Source organism: Dysidea avara, chromosome 8 (assembly GCF_963678975.1).
Source record: "Dysidea avara chromosome 8, odDysAvar1.4, whole genome shotgun sequence".
Classification (NCBI taxonomy): Eukaryota; Metazoa; Porifera; class Demospongiae; order Dictyoceratida; family Dysideidae; genus Dysidea; species Dysidea avara.
In genome coordinates, this window is record NC_089279.1 from 26,348,073 (window position 1) to 26,373,451 (window position 25,379).

General features: G+C 36.2%; 1 protein-coding gene and 1 long non-coding RNA gene across 2 annotated transcripts; one reads left to right on the forward strand and one right to left on the reverse strand.

Moving 5' to 3' along the window:
- Nucleotides 1–3,346: 3,346 nt before the first annotated feature.
- LOC136263790 (uncharacterized) lies at nt 3,347–18,996 on the forward strand. The gene is made up of 3 exons (XR_010704790.1): nt 3,347–3,657; nt 17,179–17,245; nt 18,883–18,996. It is a non-coding gene; the product is annotated as an uncharacterized lncRNA (long non-coding RNA).
- Nucleotides 13,146–16,871, reverse strand: LOC136263788 (protein starmaker-like). The gene is made up of 5 exons (XM_066058416.1): nt 16,770–16,871; nt 16,680–16,707; nt 15,959–16,543; nt 13,517–15,328; nt 13,146–13,463 (listed from the first exon to the last, which is right to left on the reverse strand). The coding sequence occupies exons 1-5, from the start codon at nt 16,815–16,817 to the stop codon at nt 13,237–13,239; spliced, it is 2,700 nt and encodes an 899-aa protein (XP_065914488.1). The 5' UTR covers nt 16,818–16,871; the 3' UTR covers nt 13,146–13,236.
- Nucleotides 18,997–25,379: the final 6,383 nt, after the last annotated feature.

Consider the following 25,379-nt stretch of genomic DNA (forward strand, 5'->3'; position numbering starts at 1 on the left):
CAATGGGTAAAAAATGGGTGGAATCTATTCTACGGAACGGAACGGAATGGAACAAAGTGGAATGGAATCAGGGGCTAAATAACGGAACCACGGAACAGAACACTATATGATCTTAAATGAAGGTGGCAGCTTAGTATTACCCTACAACATATTAGCGGCACCTCCAGATGATCAAACTTATCGCACAAGTAGATCGAAATTAGGCTTCTCTTTGTTGAGGTCTGCAATTATGTGCATTCGCGGTGCCAGGTCCAGTTTTCGCTGTCCCGTTGCTGAGGCCCCGATTGCTGTGCAGGTCGCTGAGGCCCATATTTAAGTTCACTTGTATTAATTTTGCTTATTATGTACTGTTTTATCTTATGTAAAAAATCGAGGGGTCCGCCACTTTCTCGAAGGGCGTACGAGATTTCGAAATCACAGTGATTTCTCTGAAATCAATGATTTTATTAGTGATTTCATGATTTCAATTGTGATTTCGTGATTTCAATTTTGATTTCGTGATTTCCGTGATTTCACCATGGTTGACTCTCATCGAGACTCTCATGGAGCTAGAACAGGTCCAGAAGCTTCGTCATCAGTAAACTGGATGGTAAAAGTTATATCTTCACTAGAGTCTAGTTCGTAAGCAAAGATGCTGGGGCCAAAGCCGTCTGGCTGAGATGATTCCAGGCACCACGCCGCACCAGTAGTGATGGTTTGTGGTTGTGGTCGTACGGTAGTGCTGATGATTAACAGGCAAGCTAACAGTGTAAAGAGGCTGTCTAAAAATGAATAGAACCGTCCCAGAACTTCGTGCATAAGTTATATTCTAACAAGGGTAAAAAATAATAGGCGTGGATCAAGGAATGCCGCACTGGCCTAGATATAGCTAGCCGCCGGCATTTTTACGAGGCAATCCACGACTTATCTGCAGCCTATCAATACCATTATCCTCTTAGCCACACAATGTTCAACTAGACACCACTACCCTTACCACTTCATCCAGGTACTTAGCTACATGAACCGGCATTCCTTCTTTCCAAGAGCTGTCATCGACTGGAATAATTTGCCAACTTCAGTGATTGAGTCAGAAAGCATGCATTATCAAAAAGCTACTACATACTTGTACTGTAAAGTAAAATAGGCAATGTTAGACATTGTCAAGTATCGTCTTTACCGGTAGATATAATAAAGTAGTACTGTTGTCATCTTGTGTATTTTTTTCCTTGGAGCATTACTCACATCCCCTTGGCACATCGGCATGCCCAGCAATAATAATAATAAAAGTAGCTGATGGTGATACATATGATTAATTAAGTATATTGGAATTGGTTACTATTACATGGTTGCATGTGATCAGTGGGTCCACATGATTTCAGTTACACTTTTATCACTGAGTTATGATGAATTTAAAACAGTATCTTTGGTAGGAGATAGACTTGGACTCAATCAGTAATGATTAGGTAATGAAAAAGGTGTAAAATTATTTACAAAAATAGATAACAAACAAGTACACAGAAAAGTTAAGCACAAAAGAATACAAAGACCAGCAAATTACAAACTACCACACTAATTACAATAAACTAAACTACTTACAAGCTACACCTACTCAACTACATTATAAAACCTAAACAAAATCTATAATGTCCTCCGAGCAAAGAGCATAGTGTCTGAGGACCATTTTGGCATTGTATTTTCATAAAGTCACTGATTAGGTAATTGTTCTCCGTAAAATTTGTGTGCTATACACTGTTAGCTCCAATGCATCCTGCATTATCAGTTCTTCAGATAATATAATGCAAACCAGTGTGATGCATTGTCAGCAATGAACATACCTGCAAAATTTAGCAGAACTTATAAACATTATCTGATCAATATGTGATGTATTTAATCTGCATGAAGCTGACTTAGCTATATGCAGAAAGATAGCTACTTGTATGTATTACCTACCAGTTTTATAATACACAATAGATTAAATCACACCTGAAAGTTGACATAAACAATATCTCTGCTAACATCAGCAACGTGCACATCCCTTCCTTCACAATGGTATTGAAAACTGGAATGGCTCTCTGTTAACAACCCTGATCTCATTTCATATTGACTAACAACCACAGTGGCAGGAAACACCTAAGTACACAGTCAACTGATCTGGATACATCCATGGTCTTCATTGTGTATGCCAGGATTGTTTTATATGAAATGTTTGCTTGCGAGTTATGTAAAGATGTTTAGTGGGTCAGCTGAACAAGCAGAATCATATTATGTGAGCCATAGGCGGCGGAAAGGGGGGGGCTAGGGGGCTAAAGCCCCCCTAGGTCTGCTGAGGGGGGGCTTAGCCCCCCCTCAGAATGATATCACACGAAATTATCTTTCTTGGAGTGGGGCTGAAAACCGTGATAAAGATCGAGATACTCTAATAGAGCAGTCACTCTAATAAAGTAGTCAGTGTGTAGCGAGCTATGTAAGGATTTTTATGTAGTTTATCAGCTAGAAATGGTAGCTGGTGAGGTGGAAAGTTCTTGTGAGTTGGTTGTGACCTTTTTTTTTTTTTTTTTTTTTTTTTTTTGGTCTCACCTTACCAAACTATAGAAATAAGTCTGGGTCAGCTCAGCGGAGCCCCCCCTCATATCAACTACTTCCTCCGCCGCTGATGTGAGCTAATCTTTGAAAAGTTACACCTAGTAGCTAGTTACTAACCAGTATTGACATATATATTTTCTAGACAAGCTGCATAATTATTTGTCCTGAAGCTAATGCTGGGAACTACTTTCTTTGCAAAAGTGCATGTGCTTATAGTTTGCAGCCCTTCTACATGGTTTACCCGTTTCATCATTAACCCATGCAGTCACTATGATGTACCGTCACTTGTGGCTGCGAGTAGAGCCTAAATTGCTAGTTAAAACTGAATAAGATTCCGAGATGGATTCTCAGATCACTCGTGTGGCTCCAGCATAGATTTTAGAGGCGCTTACGCGCCTCTAAAATCTATGGCTCCAGTGATGGAAGCTTTTGACCATTAGTGGACTCAGCTTCGGCTGTAAAATTCTAGAGATTGGCAGCCGAACCAGTGCCAGATCAAGTGATTCGGGCCTTAAATCACTTCTGTTATGTTCCAATTAATAATATCGCGTAATTCAATGCGTCCGTAATTTACGGAAATATACGGAGTTTTACGATTTTCGTTTTCAAAAAGTGATTTCTGATTCTTTTTGAGTGTGTGATTTCATGATTTCAAATGTGATTTCTGACGAAGCGTACGAGATTTCAAGAGTGTCGGACCCCCCGTAAAAAATACTGAAAATTTAAATAATAAATAATTTACAGATCGATTGTGGGTTTAGTTGCCATTAGTAACGAACTATTAATTGTGGGATTAGTTATCTCAGTATGAAATGTTCATGAAACAGCTGGGGATAAAGGATCTGTAAGAGCTTTTGTTGTTTCTGGTGATCAATTTGACGTGATATTTAGACTATAGAAGCAATACCTGATCATTGCTTACCGTCACCAACTCCAGTGTCCTTCACCCGTGCTCAACATCCTCTCAAGCTAACCCAATTGCAAACAAGAGTTGATGTGTACAAATACTCCTTCCTCCCTCGAACAATTATTCAATGGAACTCCCTTCAAATTCCTAACATCGACACAATAGATCTTGAAACATTTAAGAACGCTGTAAGTAATATAATATAATGCGTGATTGTAATGCTCATTAGCGTGTTTCCCCTAGTGGGCTTTGCTAATTAACAATAATAATAATATTATATGGGGTCCACAGTTCATATTTTAGGCCACTCCAAATAAATTCTCTGTTTCCCGTCCTGGACTCAGGCATATTAGCATGTGGGCGGGCGGTCCATTTCCATTATTGCATTATAGTATTGGCAGCTTTTCAAGCCATTATTTGCCTGCATGGCAATTGACAAAACCCTAAAAAGCTGCATAAAAGCATGCTTAAGCTTGTTCTTTCCTTTTTAACTGAGTTGCAAAATAGCACAAACGTGAAGTCCGTGTCGAACTGCTGACACGTAAGCCAACACTGTTTCAAGATAGGTCTGTCAGTATGCAAGAATAACCGGAAATAATGGAAGAATACGGAATAATAAAATAATTTAGAACTGGTAGTAACCAGATGCGGGCGGTGGACGGGAAACAGAGTATTTATTTGGAGTGGCCTTACCTTCAGTCAGTTTAAAAATTCAAAGAGCTACCAAGTTATAGTGAGAGAAATTAAAGACTTACAATGAGTTGGCAGAGTAAACCACCTAAACTTACCATTTCTCAGATATCGACGTCGTAGAAGGGATTTGATTTATATATATACAGACTATTTCATAACATGCTGGATGTGGATAGCTCATCTTTATTTACCCTTTCAATAATCTGTAGCAAGAGGTCATAATTTAAAGATCTACAAACCACTTGCTACCTGCGAATGGTCAATGCTTGGCAGATGATATATCAGATGTTATTGAGAGCAATATAATGTTACAACATTTGAATCTATCAAATTGTAAGTTATCTGGACTTCGCCTTATGAAGATTACTTCAGGTGTGATGAAGTTATCAGTGTTAAAGTACTTGGATATTTCTTGCAATGAAATAGCTGATGAAGCTGCTGTTGCAATTGCATCTGCTATCAAAAACAATCCATCTCTCCAACATTTGCTTTTGAACAATTGTAATATACAAGAATTAGGAATCAAGAAAATTGCCAATGCATTGAGATGTATATCATCTTTGCTGTCTCTTGATATTAGCAACAATCAAATCACAGCTAAAATTGAGCTAGAAATTGCTGATGCAGTAAATCCTGCTCTACAATTGCATGTGTAGCCATTAACTTCATCAATACAAGTTCCATTATTATCATAAGGATCAGGATCACAATCATCAATATCTGTAGTACAGTTAACACCAGTAAATCCTGCTACACAATCACACATGTAGCCACCAGTGATATTTACACAGTTTCGTCCATTAAGACATGGACTAGGCATGAAGTATTAAAAATCTGCTTTGTCTTTTTATTCTTCCTGTGGTAAAGAAAAAGGATAAGTTTAAAAAGCCCCAAAGCCGGCCTATACAAATACAAAAAGAAGTGATATCTAATCAAAAACAGCCAAGCTGTTAAAAAAGGTGCGGCCCCTATAAAATTTGGCACCAAATTTACCTGAATTGTTGTTATTAAAACTTTTACCATTAACCTACCATCACAGCCATTTCTTGGCCGCCACCTTGGATTTCACATCTTTTTTCACCATGCCCTTTTAGGGGCCACACCTTTTTTACAGCTTGGCTGTTTTTGATTAGATTATGTTTAGATCAGGTTTTTACAAGCTTTGCCTTCTTACCTGTACCCCCAATAATAATAATATAGTAATAGTATGTATAGCTATTATTACTTCTGCAAGAATATTTTTGGCTAAGGATTGCTTTGATTGGACTTTTGATTGAATGTTGATAATTAATTATATGTATATATATTTTGTAACTCTTTTTTCCTTGCCACACCCACTCTTGGGGTATAGCCCCGTGAGTGGCAGTGTGTGTCCGAGGACTCACCTCACATTATTGTTGTTGTAACACATAATTTTCATCAATAAAATGATGGTATTTCTCTCATTATTGGTTAAATAGGGCAGACAGCTTAGGCTGATTAGGCCCTACAAAGTACAAATAAACATACTGTACACATTACAAACATTCAATTATGGCTTCTGAAAACTTAGTTAAATTGTCCATTTCTATCAGTGGTGTTGGCAGTGCATTTCATTCTCTGATCGTCTTTAGGAAAAGCTTGTCATATATGTAGTGGTACTTGTGGATGTTATCATCAGGTGGAATGGGTGATGTTGTCTAGTATGTTTGGTGATAGTAGTCAGATAGAGATAAGCCGATCAGTCATGCTGTGCATTATTTGTTAAAAGATGTTTGATGTCGTTCCTGCTCCCACCAGGACAAATTCTACTGACTAAATATTCACAATGTCTCCCATTACACCTTTGATGCAATATTCGTTTCCACAAAAATATTTTGAAATTCTAGTACTCAACTGAGTCAAGCTGTCTGGATCAAGTCAAGTCATTGTTGGTTTTAGCATCTTTCATGTTGTTGGCATCAATTTAAATGTCTTAAATTTACCAAAATTTGTACTCTGTGGGGGTTTGCTCCCAGAACCTCTCAAACTCTGCTGTGTACTATAGCAATGTTCATGCTGTGTCCCCCTGGATGTTAAGTCTAGATTTGCCACAGAAAGTTGGTCTCTCTGCTACATTAACAGTCCCTGTATATATTTCAACTAGAACATTAATTATTTTGTATGATTAGAAATAAAATTTTATTCCTGTATGAATTGTGATGGTTGACATTGTGATCCCAATAAAAGATAAAGTTTGATGGATGGGAATATGTCAAACAGGCAACACATTACATTAATGCACTAGGTAGTTGCAAATTAGGCGCTTAAAATTTTTTTGACAGCATGAAGACGCATCAAATATCAGGTCTTAGTTTCAGGTTGTACATTATAAATTTTCTCATTTGGCAGAAATCCCAGATGGAAACCTTAGCAAGAGAAAAATCATTTTAAGTGGCTATATGGAGTTTTGGGTTGACAATTGATATTCATATCAAATAATTCTCTTGTTGGTCGCAATAGTAGCTATTGGATTCAAGACTGGAAAGTAATACAATATATTCCTGTGATTTATTATTCAATACTAGTGGCAGTCATAACGGAAAGGTTCTTTTAACTCACTATTGAGAATACTTATAGCTAATGATAATGCATTCAGGTGTTTTGATGAATCCAATTCTCCATTTCATTGATCATCACAGACTGCATGATATAGTTAGTCTTTTTTCTGTTGTTGATAGCTATATAGTGCCTGCATATTTGTTCCTTACACACTTTACAAACTTCCTTAGTTTCATTATACCTTAAACTGAGTAGGACAGCTATGTTTTCCTATCACCAGCTTTCTAATTGCGACATTAGGTATAATAAAGTTGTAATTTTAAAAGTGAGATCCAGCATATAGTGAGACTGATTCAGTGGTAGCATTCTAATTATCAGTTCAGATGTCAAAGCCTAAATCATTACTGTGAGAAATGATCCCACACTTAATATTTTGTTACTAATGACAACTAAACCCACAATTGATCTTTTGTTTCGATCCACTGTTTTTGATCATCTGGAGATACCGCTAATAAGCTGCAAGGGAATATTCAGCAATAGTAAGCTACCAACTTGATTTAAGAAAATGTTCCGTTCTGTGGTTCCGTACTTTAGCCCCTGATTCCATTCCGCCTCGTTCTATTCTGTTCCGTCAATTAGACCCCACCTAAAAAAATTTCCATGCTTTTACAGTATGTTTATATTTAAAAAACTTCACAAGTAAAATAACAAGAACAACAAATTAAAAGTAACAAAGAAAGAAAAATAAAAAAAAGCAATAAGAGTTACTGCTTAATTGATGGGAGTCTTGACTCTACTTGAATGAGGTCAATTGGTGCTGATCCTAAAGAGTGGCCAAAGGACCCCTTTGAGGATCTAGAACCCCTCAGACATCTAACGCATTTAGCCAAGCTTCAGAAAAAATTTATGCAAGTTTTTATTGCCTTGCTGGTTGGTGAATTGACATTCCAGTAGATAAATCCTGGGCATCATCGTGTTCCCCTATTCATAGGGAGTTCACAAATCCTTGTTACATCTTTATACACAGACGAATTTCTGAGTTACAGATGTTTGTTTACGTTGCGGTGACAAAAGAATTTATGACGATTTTTCTTCCTTCCGGATCACAGAAGAATATCTTTGGCAATGAGCAAAGATTCAACTCCGTACGCCATAAGTTATGGTGGTTTATGTAAGCACCTGTAGATTACTTGGGGGTGTCTATTTTACTGACCGTCGGACAGGAAGTTCCTGCTTAGCAAGCTAAGTGTTTAGTAGGTCTATTTTACGGACCAGATCAGAAGAGGTATAATTAAGGCATGCATGCACGTGGATCGATGCTTTCACAATAGTGCATGCTTTTTGAATTCCGTGTGCAAGGCTCTAAAGGCTGAAAACTTGTGAGAGCTGATGTTTTCGCAGGTTTTCGGGCCCCATTGGGTCATATAAACTTAATTATTAGTTTCTCATCCCCACCTGCATCGCCTTGCCTCATCAAGGATTTTTTGCACCACTGGTGGCTAAAGGAGGCCAATTAGCACCTTTTGTAGTTGGTACCTAGTTAGAGCAGTCTAAGAAAATTGCTATTTTAGCTAAAATAAAAATCCGCTCTGACATTTTGAGAAGGAGGATGAGAAACTAGTATTTAAGTTTATGTGGTAGCTATCTAAGCATAATGTAGTGTGTCATTGTTTTGAAGTGGACCGTAAAGAGTGAAGATTTAGCCATACACGAAGTCGTAAGACGGTTAATTTAAAGTAATCAATGCAGGTGATTCAGGTACAGAGATTGCAGATCCATATGCAAGGCCATGTGTGACTTCTCTGGGGAGGCATATTTTAAACCTATAAGAGTGTAGTTCGTGAAGGTAGAACTTCCACTGTAGCTATTTGTGGCTAATCTTTTTGCCTAGCTATAGACTATATATAGCTAGGTACCACTGAGCTGCTGAGCAAGAATTTTTTCGGAAGGATAGTTAGCTATTGTTGCATGCCGGAACCAAAAACATTGTTTCAGTGTGTAACCAACTGCAGACTGATTCAGCATTGATCAACACTTTTTCTTCTGATACAGATCAAGGATAATTGGCCAGTCAAAATAGCTATGGCCTTTTTTATAATATTTGCAATTGTGCTTTACGTACGTAGCCACATAGCATACTAGACTATATTAATGCTGTAATATTGCACAGTTTACACTGTATAGCTAGCTAGCTATACTGTAACATTTTCATGTGATACTGAATATGTTTGTTTGTATAATTATACACAGAGGAATCTGACCATGCGGCATTGCATACTGGTATCCAAATGGAACAAAAGAACTTTCTGGCAGCGCTCAAGAAGGCTCACAATGTGTGTGTGACACCAGATGGAAAAGACATGTGTACAAGTCTTTTAAATGCTTGGCTTGTTAAATATTACCTAAGTCTGATTCATGCGCAATACCACAGTGTACATATAGCAGTCCGGTTTCCACATGAAACTTATAGATCAGGGTGTCACAGGTATAATTGCTCAAAAAATTCAAACCATACAATGGTTACAAAAAACACACAGGCACATCCTCACTTCGAATGAGACACAACAACATGAAACTACAACAATTCGGCTTACAAAACTGAAACTAAGTTATATTACATCAAGGTACATGTGATTTGGTGTAATTACAAGTAATAATAATAATGTGCATGTATTATTTTACAAGTCATTAGCTACATCTCCTCCTCCTTTAATTGACAGAGCAATTATAGTAAATAATTCTGATACCTTTTATAGGTTTGGTACAATTATTTCTTGGGTTATGACGTGGAAGAAGGGAGAGAACAGTCTCTGTTATTAGGTCTTCCCCAGTTGATCCAAAAATGGCTCAGTGACAGTGGCTTCTTGATGGTGTCTTAAATGGTCTTGACGTTTCCATATCATGTCCCCATCTAACAAGCGAACTTTAAATGACAATGGGCCACTCATGATTGGGTGTAATTACAGTTAATAATAATAATAATAATGTACATGCATTATTATTATACAAGTCACTATACTCAGAGTTTCTGATGTATAAAGCATGCAGTGATCACCAAAGGAGCATGGACAAATTGCAGTATTATCAATGCCAGCCAGTTTACCCTGTGCAATCAGCCAAGATATTTTTAATTGACTCACGATGTGCTATAATATATACTCAGCAGTCAGTGCTAGTTATATCCAAAAATTTAATGCTACATGATGGTGATAGACATCACTGGCTAATTGTCAGTAACCTGACCAGGAATTACATACGTTTATGCTATATAGCATGTAGCTAGCTCCTATGTTTGAGCTTGAATGGATTGTTTGCGACAGACAAATAGTCCATGTATATTCTAAATTTTGTAGACGTGCATGCATACGTGAGAATCTTGATGACTGTGGCATATAAATTATTAGCATTACTTATTCCATTGCTTTGTTCCTTGGTTGACAACCTGGATCTTTACTTTATGACCAGCCATGGGAATTTATTGAAATGTCTTCAAAATCAGCACCATAGTTTTCAGTGTTTCCTATAGTAAAGGAAACTTCTATAAGAAGAGAGCATTTAAAGTCTGACAGCAAAACAATGTGATTCTATATTCCAAGGTAACCAGATGTCAGTGATCTGATGAAAAGTGGTACCCTCAGGTAGTTACCGTGGCAACAAAGACTGTGGCTAAGTGGGGTTATGAATACTCCGTAGTCCTGGGTTGGCTTCGGTGTTGTGTTGGTTTTTCTCTGCTCCGTTCAGCTATTCAATGCATTCGAGGTGCACATTCATCCATTGGTACTTACACTAGTGGATATAATGCAAGTGGAGTCCCGCTTGTCAGAGTAACATGCTGGCTGCATTACTCTACTTTTCTCGTCTTGTTCAGTTGTCTAGCACGTGCCTTTCTTTGTGCTGGGGGTGGTAGGCAAGGGCAGTCCATCAAGCCTGGGTTAAAAAAGAAAATTAAACACTTGCGGCTTGCTAAACAGGAACTTCCGGTCCGACGGTCCGGTCTGGTCCTTATTATAAAATGGACACTACCGATTATTTTCTCGATGTCTTCTGTACATATTGATTTATTTGCTCGTCTGGGTGTCTACTGCTGTATTTCCCACACTGCTTATCTTATGAAGCTGAAGCTTAGCCAATCCATTCCTCTGTCCCTGTAGACAACAAAGAACCAATAAAACGAATTTTGATAAATGTGCATATATCAACAGTTTTCTAAAATTAGGTCACATTTATATTCACAGAATTATGGATGATTATTTGTGCAAATTAAGACCATTTTTGTCATGCCCAGTTGTAGAGAAGCTAATTATAAATCACTTTAAAAGATAAATGGGAAATCAGTCTATATAAAGGGTAACCATTGTCAGTGGTTCAAACCTTTTGTACATAAGTTAAAAGAGTTCACAGTGACAGCTACAGAATTACTAGGAGAAAACCAACTGGATGTAAAATTGTGGGTCGGAAATGCTCTATCGGAAAAGTCCTTGAAAGAAATGTACACTCCATTAAAGAATTACAAAAATAACAGATTTAATAGTTAATTAGAGTCTGCAATACAGTGATAGTGTACCTTTTAATTGACTTTCATAATCATCATCACATCTGTACAGTAGCCCCATTTGATTTCACAACTTTTTTACCCATGCAAGCTTTTACCTTTTTACAACTTGACTGGTTTGCCTGAATTTCATTTATTTTTTGTACTTTTTATATGCGTACTTCTAACTTAAAATTTTTGTTTTGGGGTTGTTTTACCAAATTTCTACCACTGTTTAACTATGTGTGCACAATCCACTATGCAGATCTACTATAATGCTTAACAGAACAATCATGCCATACCATAATTTTCCACGGTCATTTTAAATAGTCACAAAATTCTTTGAATCTATCTGTCCTTGGGTGTAAATTACCAATGGGCAAGTAATATTTATAGAATTTCAAGGCTAATATGATCATAACTTTGGATTTTATCACCTGTTGACTTCAAATTCCTGCCACACAAATTCATGCATTTTGCATATAATGTACATGTGTGCATGAATACCGTAGCTGTACATTCTCTTTTTGACATAATTATATTATACATATTTTTCAATGGTGCATTATGTTGATAGTAAAAAAAGATTTAAATTAGTTTTAACCGCTGTAATACAATTGTATTGGTATAGTGTCTACATTTCTCCAAAGGGTTACATACTAACACTGGGCATAGAAGCATTACATGAATAATATGAGAATGCAGTATAGTTAGTGTGTACATAGGCAGATCTAAGAGACATGAACAATGTTCAGGAATATGGGAGGTCTGAGGAGGGACCAAAAGTTTATATAGAGATTAATGACCTTTTTTGCTAGAAAGTGGCTAAACAAGGAAGATCATGATCACATACAGCATAATGTGATGTGAAGTGAAGTTAAATGACACAATATAGTTTCATTATTATAACTTATTTTTGCATATTTGATTGTAAGGAGTACATATGATAAGCAGTTCAGTTGAAGAACATTGTTAATCTAATCAGATTGGGTCCCCAGACCAAGACCCCTTCCAATGGATTCCACCATAGATAGCACGGGTATCATTCCACTGTATGTTTGATGTAACATTGAAGGATGAAGACGGTCAGAATTTAAAAGTAAACATCTTTCTGTAAGTGCTAAAGCCTGTGGATGTATAGAGGGATTCGTCATCTCTGGAACTAAAACTCTATAGGGAAATATGAATCTGAGGTCATAATTTTCATGCTATGCCTACATAAACATTTGCCATGCATATTGGAACCTCTGTTAAAGGACCTCCATATAAAGGATACTACCTCTCTCTACAACAGACAGCTTCTGAACTCCATAGACAATTACCAATATAATTCCCCTCTGAAACGGACAAATAATGGTGCATATTTTCCAAAAATCGGTTGGTCTAAAAGTGTCCATTATATAGTATTATTATTATATATAGCTGCAGGTTCCACTGTATCTAATGCTTCTAAAATGCCCAATAGAAAAACAGGAATCAGGAAGACTATGAAACTGCAGCTGAGTGGTAATTACAAAACATCAACACAATGACTCTTTGTACATAATACATATTATGTATGGTTGCTACATGTAAAATACATATTATAATACGTGAAGCTACAATCTAACTAGCATATTCGTTTTTCCTTTCTTTAATAGAATGTAGTCTCTTTTGATGTGGTGACAAGGAAGAATCAAAGTTGATGGAGAGGGCAAAGTCCCTCTTTACCTGGTCTTATCTTCTATGTGCATACCATGCCCTTTGACTATACTATGCAACTAAAACTAAAATAAACAACCTTTTTTTTCTGTCTAAATATTAAGTGCATGGCATCATAAAAGTGTTTCACAAGAAAACTCAATGCTATAGTCAATGCAATTCAGATACGTAGTGCAACACTTGTTGTGGTTTAAATTGTCAATTTGTCATAAAACAACTATTAAATCAATATTGTGTACACTGCAACAATGAATATACATCATACCACTAATTTGTTTGTATGTGTAATGTAACTGTTTCATTTAGCCATGTAAGGCATTGTTCAAAACTTCTTTAGACTAAAATCGTCTTTAAGCAGGCTGGACACCATGTAGTCTAGAACATCACCCTCAATAAGCCCTTCTCCCTGATGGCCAGGATTCATGGCTTTCCAACATATCTTGCCAGTCATCACATTGTCTAGTTCCACTGCTACTGGGTCATGATTTTCAGGGTAAGTTAGTATCTTCTTTACTGGATCAACCGACATTCCTTTGACCATAAACTGACCTGAAAATATAATAGAGTGATGACAAACACAAATTATTGTTAATGTAGCATACCGATTAGTCCATGAATTTGAGGCACAGTGTCATATTTCATGTTCCAGTCAACATCAAGATGGTTGCCATAGAATCTGACATCAAAAGTAGCAAACGGTTTTGCATATTCAACATGGATTATAGGATCACCGGTCTGTTTAGTAACACCTCTAGTGAATTTAACAGACATTTTGCCCATCTCATCAAAGGCCACTGTGTCAACTGCAGCAGCAGTAAAATGTCCCTGATTGACTAATATAACTTCTTGGTTGACTGAGTCAAATATGACTACTTCAGATTTGTTTGAATTTTGTGGGATAACAGCTAGCTTTCCAATCCAGGTTGCAACATTTTCATCACCATTGCTGTCTATAAAGAGAGCATTAATGATGTAGTTGTGATTGTAGATCAAGTTGAACACCAGTCCTGAGAATCCTTGTATGGAGTAACACAGTTTATCACCAGACACCAACGGGACCATGAAATGTGGGTCTCCCATAGCCACTATATCATCTTCATCATCCTTCTCATCTTTGTCATCCTTGTCGTCTTTATCATCCTTGTCATCTTTATCATCTTTGTCATCCTTGTCGTCTTTATCATCTTTGTCATCTTTATCATCCTTGTCATCTTTATCTTTCTTGTCATCTTTGTCATCTTTATCCTTTTTGTCATCTTTATCCTTTTTGTCATCTTTATCATCCTTGTCATCTTTATCATCCTTGTCATCTTTATCATCCTTGTCATCCTTGTCGTCTTTATCATCCTTGTCATCTTTATCATCCTTGTCATCTTTATCATCCTTGTCATCCTTGTCGTCTTTATCATCCTTGTCATCTTTATCATCCTTGTCATCTTTATCTTTCTTGTCATCTTTGTCATCTTTATCCTTTTTGTCGTCTTTATCATCCTTGTCATCTTTATCATCCTTGTCATCTTTATCATCCTTGTCATCTTTATCTTTTTTGTCATCTTTATCATCTTTGTCATCTTTATCATCTTTGTCATATTTATCATCTTCATCTTTTTTGTCATCTTTATCATCCTTGTCATCTTTATCATCCTTATCATCTTTATCATCCTTGTCATATTTATCATCTTTATCTTTTTTGTCATCTTTATCTTTTTTGTCATCTTTATCATCCTTGTCATCTTTATCATCCTTGTCATCTTTATCATCCTTGTCATCTTTATCATCTTTATCATCCTTGTCATATTTATCATCTTTATCTTTTTTGTCATCTTTATCATCCTTGTCATCTTTATCATCCTTGTCATCTTTATCATCCTTATCATCTTTATCATCCTTGTCATATTTATCATCCTTGTCATCTTTATCATCCTTGTCATATTTATCATCTTTATCCTTTTTGTCATCTTTATCATCCTTGTCATCTTTATCATCCTTGTCATCTTTATCATCCTTGTCATCTTTATCATCCTTGTCATCTTTATCATCCTTGTCATCTTTATCATCCTTGTCATCTTTATCATCCTTATCATCTTTATCATCCTTGTCATATTTATCATCTTTATCTTTTTTGTCATCTTTATCATCCTTGTCATCTTTATCATCCTTGTCATATTTATCATCTTTATCTTTTTTGTCATCTTTATCATCCTTGTCATCTTTATCATCCTTGTCATATTTATCATCTTTATCTTTTTTGTCATCTTTATCATCCTTGTCATCTTTATCATCCTTGTCATATTTATCATCTTCATCTTTTTTGTCATCTTTGTCTTTTTTTCCTCTTTTAACTCTTTTAACATCTTCATCATTTTTATCATCCTTATCGTCAAATCCCTCCTTTGTGTCTGCATCATTCATACCTTTGGACAAAATGTATAACTATTATATACACAGTCCTATTAAAAACTTGACATAGAAAAATCATATAATCATTTGTACTGTAGAGCAGCTATGGGGGATCATGGAGGTTAGCACATGCACGTTTTCACAAAAATATACTGTCCAGATTACCAGCCTCATGGCACCTTGGCAGTATTGATTAGGTAAAATCAAGCCCAAAAGTGTCTTCAAAGGGGCCTAAAATGCTTCCATTAAGTTGCTAAAGAATATATATTTAATACTGACTGACGAACTAATTGTACTAACTGCTTGCCTACCTACCTGATTCCTTCAGACACGATAACTAATGATTAAGGTTACAACCTAAGCTTTAGCCATTATTCAGTTACACCAGACTGAATGCTAGTTACACAGTTTATCAGTCACTTAGTAGAAAATACCACTGAAGATTTCTTTTAAATCTCATAGCAACCTATTAGAAACATTACATGCACTAAAGGCACTCTTGAGCTTGTTTATATCTTCTAACCAATACTGCTAAGGTACCATGATGTATTGTGGTGAAGCTAATTTCTGGTGATTATTTTTTCATGAGGAAGCACAAAATCTCCATGATTCTGAACACACTACTATATAGCTTGCATACGTACTTCCTGCATCAGTGCACAGCTTTTGGGATAGCTCTTGTTGTAGTTGTTCAATAGCAGTTCTATCAAAGTCTCTTGTGCTGAAAACAAGTGAAGGATCACTAGCAATGGCATTAAGTTCATCAACATCAAAATTACCAATGCCAACAGTATACACTTTCTGGAATATATTAGATGCATGAATTCTCTGAGCAAATGGTATGGTGCCATCTTCATCAATATTGGATTTACCATCAGTTACCACTATAGCAATGTGAGGATGATTCAATCTCAACCCCATACTGCCATCTTGCGAACTATCAAGCAGAAGGCTTAATGCTCCGGCTGTGTTGGTGTACCCTCTAATGTAAGGTAAGTCTGGATTGAGAGCTCTTAAAAGACTAGTGCGATCAGTGTACTCAAGCAAATTAAACTCAAGCCTGAAACTTGAACTAAACTGTATCACACCAGCCAAACTTCCTTGTGGACCAATATCTAAAAGCCCAGCAATATTTGCAGCAAATTGTCGGATTAGTTGAAACCGAATTGATCCAATACTGGTTGATGAATCAATGACAAAAACCAAGTCTATTCCTCTAATTTGGCAATCTGTAATAAAAAATAATAGAAAAACACTTGTAACACTACATCAGTACTTCAGTTACCAATTTGATTACTAAGTTGATACTATAAATATATAATATATTATACATACATATATCATTTAGTATTCTTGAATACGTACCTTGTACATCTTTTGCTAGGCCTGAAACCTAAAGTATAAGAAACAATGCAGTAATGAAACAAATTAACAATATTGTGGCATATAGCTTACAGCAACAAAGAAACTTGCAATAGTAGCTACTAAAGCTCCACCTCTCATTGTGGCAGAATTAAGTCTGCTGCAGTATAACTGTATGCAGATTACTAACACAACTGCTGATATCACAGTCAGCTGCTGTCTTATAGTCAATGTTGTAACCATGAAACCATAGCTACACACTTGAAGCTATAAACATACTATACTGTAACTGTTGTAAAATCATAAATCATGTTGAAAGTGTGCTATGTTGTAGAGCTTTTATATGCATAACTTGCTGTCACCTGAAGTTGACATAATTATTAGCTTTAAGCAGGATTATGTATTGATGAAGTTTTTAGTCATTAAAGATATCCATTTTTGTCCCATTTCATATTTCCTGTTTCTATGGTCTACACTGATTACAACTGGATGATGTATCCAGTTCTTTCATCTGAAGAAGATCTCGTGTACTTAGTTGTGTCTAATAAGGATGTGGATATGTATAGCAGGTATGTATAATTGTGACTGGATTTTGTGCAAATGGGTCCTCCACACACATCTATATAAATTACACTGTATAATTATATGAACCAGATAGTAAAAACTACAGGTGTAGTAACACTGAAATGCAAATTTGAAACCTCATCTACCCATTAAGCTATGTTGTTGCTCACTGCACTAACTGGCAATACCCTCAAATATATAGCTTATTTCAATGCAAAGTTATGGATTGCCATAATTGATAACGTAATGTGTGTGGAAGGGACCTTTTCAAATATCTGGTAGCAAATGTGAGTGCTGTTGCTGACTTGCTGTTGTGTGTGTGTTCACATGTGTGTGTGGTGTGTGTGTGCATTTGTATATTTGCATTATGTGTGTGTTGTGTGTGTGTACATGCATTTGTGTGTGGAAGACAGGCAAATGTATTATAGATGGCTGATATAGATAGATAGATAAATAGATAGATAGATAGATAGATAGATAGATAGATAGATAGATAGATAGATAGATAGATAGATAGATAGATAGATAGATACATGAGCCAGTAAAACACATTTCTTGGAATCTATACTTCTCAGAAAAACTAAAAGAATTCCTTTGTACATAATATGTGACTGAATTTGACAAAACCAGGCTTCCACACACATCCAATTCTTTGACTTTGACCATGATCTTCCAGCATGCTATTGACCTGAAATTTTCACACAATGGTTCTATAACATTACAAAATGACAAGAAAAAGTGTGAAGCTGATGACGTACTCCTGCACTCAGTTATCATCTCTCAAGGTTGTAAAACTAGATGTGCGTGAAGCCTGGTTTGTCAAATTTGGTCATGCACATATAAAGAACATGTAGTCCTGGTAACAGTACATGTAGCTCATAATTATGAAGAATTACGTACACATGCAGCTATGATTAAAGATGCCTTAGCAATGACAAATCCAGTAAAGTGCATTTACAACTGAAGCAGTGCTACATCACATATTGAATTTACAAAGTCAACAGGTGTTAAAATATGATACATAGTTTCAGGAGCCAAATGTCACATCAAACTTGGCAACCACTTTTCAACTGTAATTACCTCGCTGTTCAGTATGTCATCAGCCCAGGCTTCACCATCAATAGACTTAAGCATAATGGCCTTATAATCTGGTCTGTATTGCCTGTAGATTTACAACTCTTATTTAAATTACTAATTAATTGGAAGTCTTATGGGTAGAGTACTGGAAGGAACTGAGGAATTATTAGGGTAAGCATTTGATGATAGAGCACCACAGTTATTCAAATAATTACAATATTATATCATAATTATTGGCTACAGTGTAGTTAATATTTGTGACCGGGCCTGCAAAAACAAGGCACGTGGGCACAAACTACACCTTGTCACGCTATAGATCATATCTCAGTAGTGGAACAGAATATTTACATTCTGTAATCTACATCATAAAGCCAACTAAACTCGTACTAAGAGCTGAAAATTGCATTGCCATGGGACAATGGTAGAAAAAAGTTGTGAGTGATGAACGTTTGAAAAAGTAGGCAAAAATCATTTGCCCACATGCCCTATTTTTGCAGGCCCAGTCACATTTAATGCCTTATAATCGCTCTTAGCTGTCAATTAATACTGTGCAACATACCACTAGGTCACAGAATACCTACTCTGTTTGGACTCAACTACAAGACTATATACATCATGCCATAGAGTGATGATGTATGTCCAATATTGTAGTAAGTCATCATACCATATACAATTGTGTGTGCGTAATAAAACTACTATTATATTTCAGTAAACTGTAATTGTATCCACTTTCTGTACACAACAGTTTAAATAATTATTTGTAGGAATTTAGAATAATCCTTACCAATCTATTATGTACATATTTGAAGTACAATAATATTAGCTTTGGTCAGGTGCCATCTATAGGCTTTGTGAAATAATGTCACAACATCATGAACTACACAGATAGCTACCATACTGAATTAAAAGTGGTTATTCTTAATAATTCATGGTATACATATGTCACCTAACAGAGATGTTTTATCTTGTAACCCACAGCAACTTGGAGGTATATATAGAATGAGCATATATGGTAAATGTACACAAAATGTAATTCACCTGATAGTCACTGATGGAGTTGTGAATTGTAGAAAGAAATGTATGTCTGCAGTAGATTTCAGCATTGGATATGCTGTATAGGTGCACCACCGGTAGGGCTTGTTCAATACAATATTTCATGTGTGCATATAGCAGTGATCATAATCTGATGAGCTTGTTATAAATACTGTCTAAATCTTACTAAAGCTAGCTTTTTATACAACATGAAATTGTAATCAGAGTGCGATAAATACAACATCATGAATTTAACTGTAATCAGAATGCAATACTTTTAATGGCTGAGAAAACATTGCTTCTAATGTCTATGTACGTCACTTAAGTGCCTATATACAAAACCTGTTTAGCTGTATATAACAACACACTATAATACAGACTCCTATATGCATGGTAAACTATCTACAAAGAATTTGGAATGGCTAGCTGTTGTCGGTCATATATAGGGTGAAGCCTCACATCATTTCTATTTCAGTTTAAACATCTAAATACCATATGTAAATAGGCATATAACCATATATGTGTCCTTAACTACTAACACCAGCAGTTTTTGGATTTTATATTTATCACTTGATATATTAGTTATTAGTAGATAATTAATTGTTGGTTATTTCATCCATATTTAATTTCAGGAATTCATTACATTTATGGTAGAGAACCCTAGTCCTAGTCTGCATGTCTCCATCATCCCACATTAATTGCCATGAAATTAATGTGAGCAGCTATGTACATGCATATCCACCACAAATAACTAATATATTCCCTAAAGCATTCTATTTAGTTTAGCTGTAAAGTTCCATTTTTGATGAGCATGGCTGATTGCATTCTAACCTAAGGAATTTAGCTACATGCCTAACAAATGTAAGTTCACTGTATCTTTGAGCAGGCTGTAGGACCAGGTGTCCTACTGACCTTCAGCACTTGTGCTGTAAAGCATTAATAAATAAATATAAAAAAGTATCGTATACGTATACACCATGCACATAATGGTATCCATACAAAAACAGTCAAGCTGCATAAAAAGGGTGCAGCTTTAAAACCCTGAGTGAAAAACTGAAGTTGTGAAATCTAAGGTGGAGGCCATGCAATGATGTTGATGATAACATTTTTTTAATAATGGCTTTGTGCATTATTAAAATTTGCTATCATTAACATAATTGCAGCCATTTCATGGCCACCACCTTTGATTTTTGCCCAGGCTTTTGAAGGCTGCAACCTTTTTATACAGCTTGGCTGTTTTTACATGGATTTCACTCCTTTTTGTATTTTAAATGGCTACCCCAAAGCCAACCATATAAACAGGCTTTGAATTTTGTTTTTACACAAATCATTGTTCTTTTTATCTACAGATCAAGACACACGGTAGTGTGTCGTTACCGTGTGTCGTGCGGCCCAAGAAGCCGGCGCGCCACACCGTGAGTATATTAACAGGAAGAAAGTAAACGCAATTTTCACACCTTTGTAGCTCCGTGATTCCTTATCCGATTGACACCAAAGTTGCTACAGACGTGCCGGCTAGGTAGGGTAGTCCACATTTCAAATTTGAAGAACATCGCTCCAGCAATTTCCGAGATACGAGCGGCCAATGTTTGGGGATTTTTTGTTTTGTTTTTTTCTTCTACTTCTTTTCGCACACTTTACAAAGTCTGCCATAAAATGCAAATACGTGCTCCGACCAAGCTGACATTTGGCACACTTAAAGGGCTCATTATACCAAATCTTAGTACCAACGTTGGTAGGAATCCGATGAACATTTAACATTCACGGAGTTATAATCGATTATTTGCTTAAAATATGGTCGAAGGTCTGTCACGCCCACAGGGTAAACCCCTTGAAGGAATGTGCTGAACATTGCTATGTAGATGGAGTATCCATCGTAGGAGTGTCTTTGTGTGGTTTGAAAAGAATCGATATAAAGGCCATCAAGATATGACACAAAACCCAACCTGTGTCACAATTAAACGATCGATTTTTATGAATAAAAAAACTATTAGTTTTCACGCGTACCATGCAGGCAAACCGCTTAGAGTAATGAGCTGAAAATCGGTGTGTAGCTGAAATAATTATCATAGAAAGTCCTTGCAGTAGTACAGAAGAATCGAATTACAAACCACTGAGTTATGCAAAGTTAACCTCTGTATATTGCAAATTTGGTCATGCACATATAAAGAACATGTAGTCCTGGTAAAAGTACATGTAGCTCATAATTATGAAGAATTACGTACACATGCAGCTATGATTAAAGATGCCTTAGCAATGACAAATCCAGTAAAATGCATTTACAACTGAAGCAGTGCTGCATCACATATTGAATTTACAAAGTCAACAGGTGTAAAAATATGATAACATAGTTTCAGGAGCCAAATGTCACTTCAAACTTGGCAACCACTTTTCAACTTTAACTACCTCGCTGTTCAGTATTTCATCAGCCCAGGCTTCACCATCAATAGACTTAAGCATAATGGCCTTATAATCTGGTCTGTATTACCTGTAGATTTACAACTCTTATTTAAAATTGCTAGTTAATTGGAAGTCTTATGGGTAGAGCACTGGAAGGAACTGAGGAATTATTAGGGTAAGCATTTGATGATAGAGCACCACAGTTATTCAAACAATTACAATATTACATCATAATTATTGGCTACAGTGTAATTAATGTTTGTGACCGGGCCTGCAAAAACAAGGCACGTGGGCACAAACTACACCTTGTCACGCTATAGATCATATCTCAGTACTGGAACAGAATATTTGCATTCTGTAATCCAGGGGCGGATCTAGGAATTATAAAGGGGGGGGGGCTAACTCAAGGTACTAATCTCTTGGGTAAAGGTGTGTGAAGCATGCTGGAACTAGGGGGGTCTGGGGGCATGCCCCCCAGGAAAATTTTGAAAAATAGATGCTAAAATACTGCAATTTGAAGACATTTCCACATAAAATTCATAATATTTTCTTCCTGTAGATATTTTATATACTGCCTTTAGATTATAGGTATGGCTTTCTGACTCTGAAGTAGCTATTTTGCTAATGGAAAAGTTTGGGTAGGTACAGGCAACCAAGTACATGATGCACCCCTCTCACAATTGCACAACACTGAATATGTGCATATTAGAATAATAATGTTGAAAGTGGAAAATTTTGAAATTTGAACAATACAAGATTGAATCTGAGAGCATTTTCAATGGAAATTGTGTACCTGAATTAAGTATTGTCATACATATTAACTACACAAGTAGATGAATGAAGCCCTTTAAACAGACCAATGCACTTCATTGTATGTATATGTGCAGGCAGATTTGGAAAAATTCCATAACAGAACCAACTACATGTTTCCAGTGAATGTTCTATTAGAGTAGGTAGCTGACTGCTCTATTAGAGTATCTCGATCTTGTACACCTCCAATGCTGATCCGGGTCCTTGTTGCATAAACTTTAGCATAAATCCACTGATAATACCTTGGAAAAATGTTTATAAGGTGGTTTTATGAGTATTTGTATTATTAGTGATCATATAATTATGCTAAGACAAAATTTCATTATAATACTCAGCATATTGATCAAGTAAAGCTTAAATATGAAGGGGGGAGCTTCAGCCCTCAACCCCCCCCCCCCCTGGATCTGCCCCTGTAATCTACATCATGAAGCCAACTAAACTCGTACTAAGAGCTGAAAATTGCATTGCCATAGGACAATGGTAGAAAAAGTTATGAGTGATGAACGTTTGAAAAAGTAGGCAAAAATCATTTGCCCACATGCCCTATTTTTGCAGGCCCAGTCACATTTAATGCCTTATAATCGCTCTTAGCTGTCAATTAATACTGTGCAACATACCACTAGGTCACAGAATACCTACTCTGTTTGGACTCAACTACAAGACTATATACATCATGCCATAGAGTGATGATGTATGTACAATATTGTAGTAAGTCATCATACCATATACAATTGTGTGTGCGTAATAAAACTACTATTATATTTCAGTAAACTGTAATTGTATCCACTTTCTGTACACAACAGTTTAAATGATTATTTGTAGCAATTTAGAATAATCCTACATATGTCACCTCACAGAAATGTTTTTATCTTGTAACCCACAGCAACTTGGAGGTATGTATAGCATGCAAGAATGAGCATATATGGTAAATGTACACAAAATGTAATTCACCTGGAGTTGTGAATTGTAGAAAGAAATGTATGTCTGCAGTAGATTTCAGCATTGGATATGCTGTATAGGTGCACCACCGGTAGAGCTTGTTCAATACAATATTTCATGTGTGCATATAGCAGTGATCATAATCTGATGAGCTTGTTATAAATACTGTCTAAATCTTACTAAAGCTAGCTTTTTATACAACATGAAATTGTAATCAGAGTGCGATAAATACAACATCATGAATTTAACTGTAATCATGAATGCAATATTTTTAATGGCTGAGAAAACATTGCTTCTAATGTCTATGTACGTCACTTAAGTGCCTATATACAAAACCTGTTTAGCTGTATATAACAACACACTATAATACAGACTCCTATATGCATGGTAAACTATCTACAAAGAATTTGGAATGGCTAGCTGTTGTCGGTCATATATAGGGTAAAGCCTCACATCATTTCTATTTCAGTCTAAACATCTAAATACCATATATAAATAGGCATATAACCATAATATACAGGTGTATGTGTCCTTAACTACTAACACCAGCAGTTTTTAGATTTTATATTTATCACTTGATATATTAGTTATTAGTAGATAATTAATTGTTGGTTATTTCATCCGTATTTGATTTCAGGAATTCATTACATTTATGGTAGAGAACCCTAGTCCTAGTCTGCATGTCTCCATCATCCCACATTAATTGCCATGAAATTAATGTGAGCAGCTATGTACATGCATATCCGCCACAAATAACTAATATATTCCCTAAAGCATTCTATTTAATTTAGCTGTAAAGTTCCATTTTTGATGAGCATGGCTGATTGCATTCTAACCTGAGGAATTTAGCTACATGCCTAACAAATGTAAGATCACTGTATTGTATACGTATACACCATGCACATAATGGTATCCATACAAAAACAGCCAAGCTGCATAAAAATGGTGCGGCTTTAAAACCCTGAGTGAAAAACTGAAGTTGTGAAATCAAAGGTGGCGGCCATGCAATGATGTTGATGATAACATTTTTTTAATAATGGCTTTGTGCATTATTAAAATTTGCTATCATTAACATAATTGCAGCCATTTCATGGCCACCACCTTTGATTTTTACCCAGGCCTTTGAAGGCCGCAACCTTTTTTATACAGCTTGGCTGTTTTTACATGGATTTCACTCCTTTTTGTATTTTAAATGGCTACCCCAAAGCCAACCATATAAACAGGCTTTGAATTTTGTTTTTACACAAATCATTGTTCTTTTTATCTACAGATCAAGACACACGGTAGTGTGTCGTGCAGCCCAAGAAGCCGGCGCGCCACACCGTGAGTATATTAACAGGAAGAAAGTAAACGCAATTTTCACACCTTTGTAGCTCCGTGATTCCTTATCCGATTGAAACCAAAGTTGCTACAGAAGTGCCAGCTAGGTAGGGTAGTCCACATTTAAAATTTGAAGAACATCGCTCCAGCAATTTCCGAGATACGAGCGGCCAAAGTTTGGGGATTTTTTTTTTTTTTTTTTTTTCTTCTACTTCTTTTCGCACACTTTACAAAGTCTGCCATAAAATGCAAATACGTGCTCCGACCAAGCTGACATTTGGCATACTTAAAGGGCTCATTATACCAAATCTTAGTACCAACGTTGGTAGGAATCCGATGAACATTGAACATTGAACATTCACGGAGTTACGTATATACAATCGATTATTTGCTTAAAATATGGTCGAAGGTCTGTCACGCCCACAGGGTAAACCCCTTGAAGGAATGTGCTGAACATTGCTATATGTAGATGGAGTAACCATCGTAGGAGTGTTTTAGTGTGGTTTGAAAAGAATCGAGATAAAGGCCATCGAGATATGACACAAAACCCAACCTGTGTGA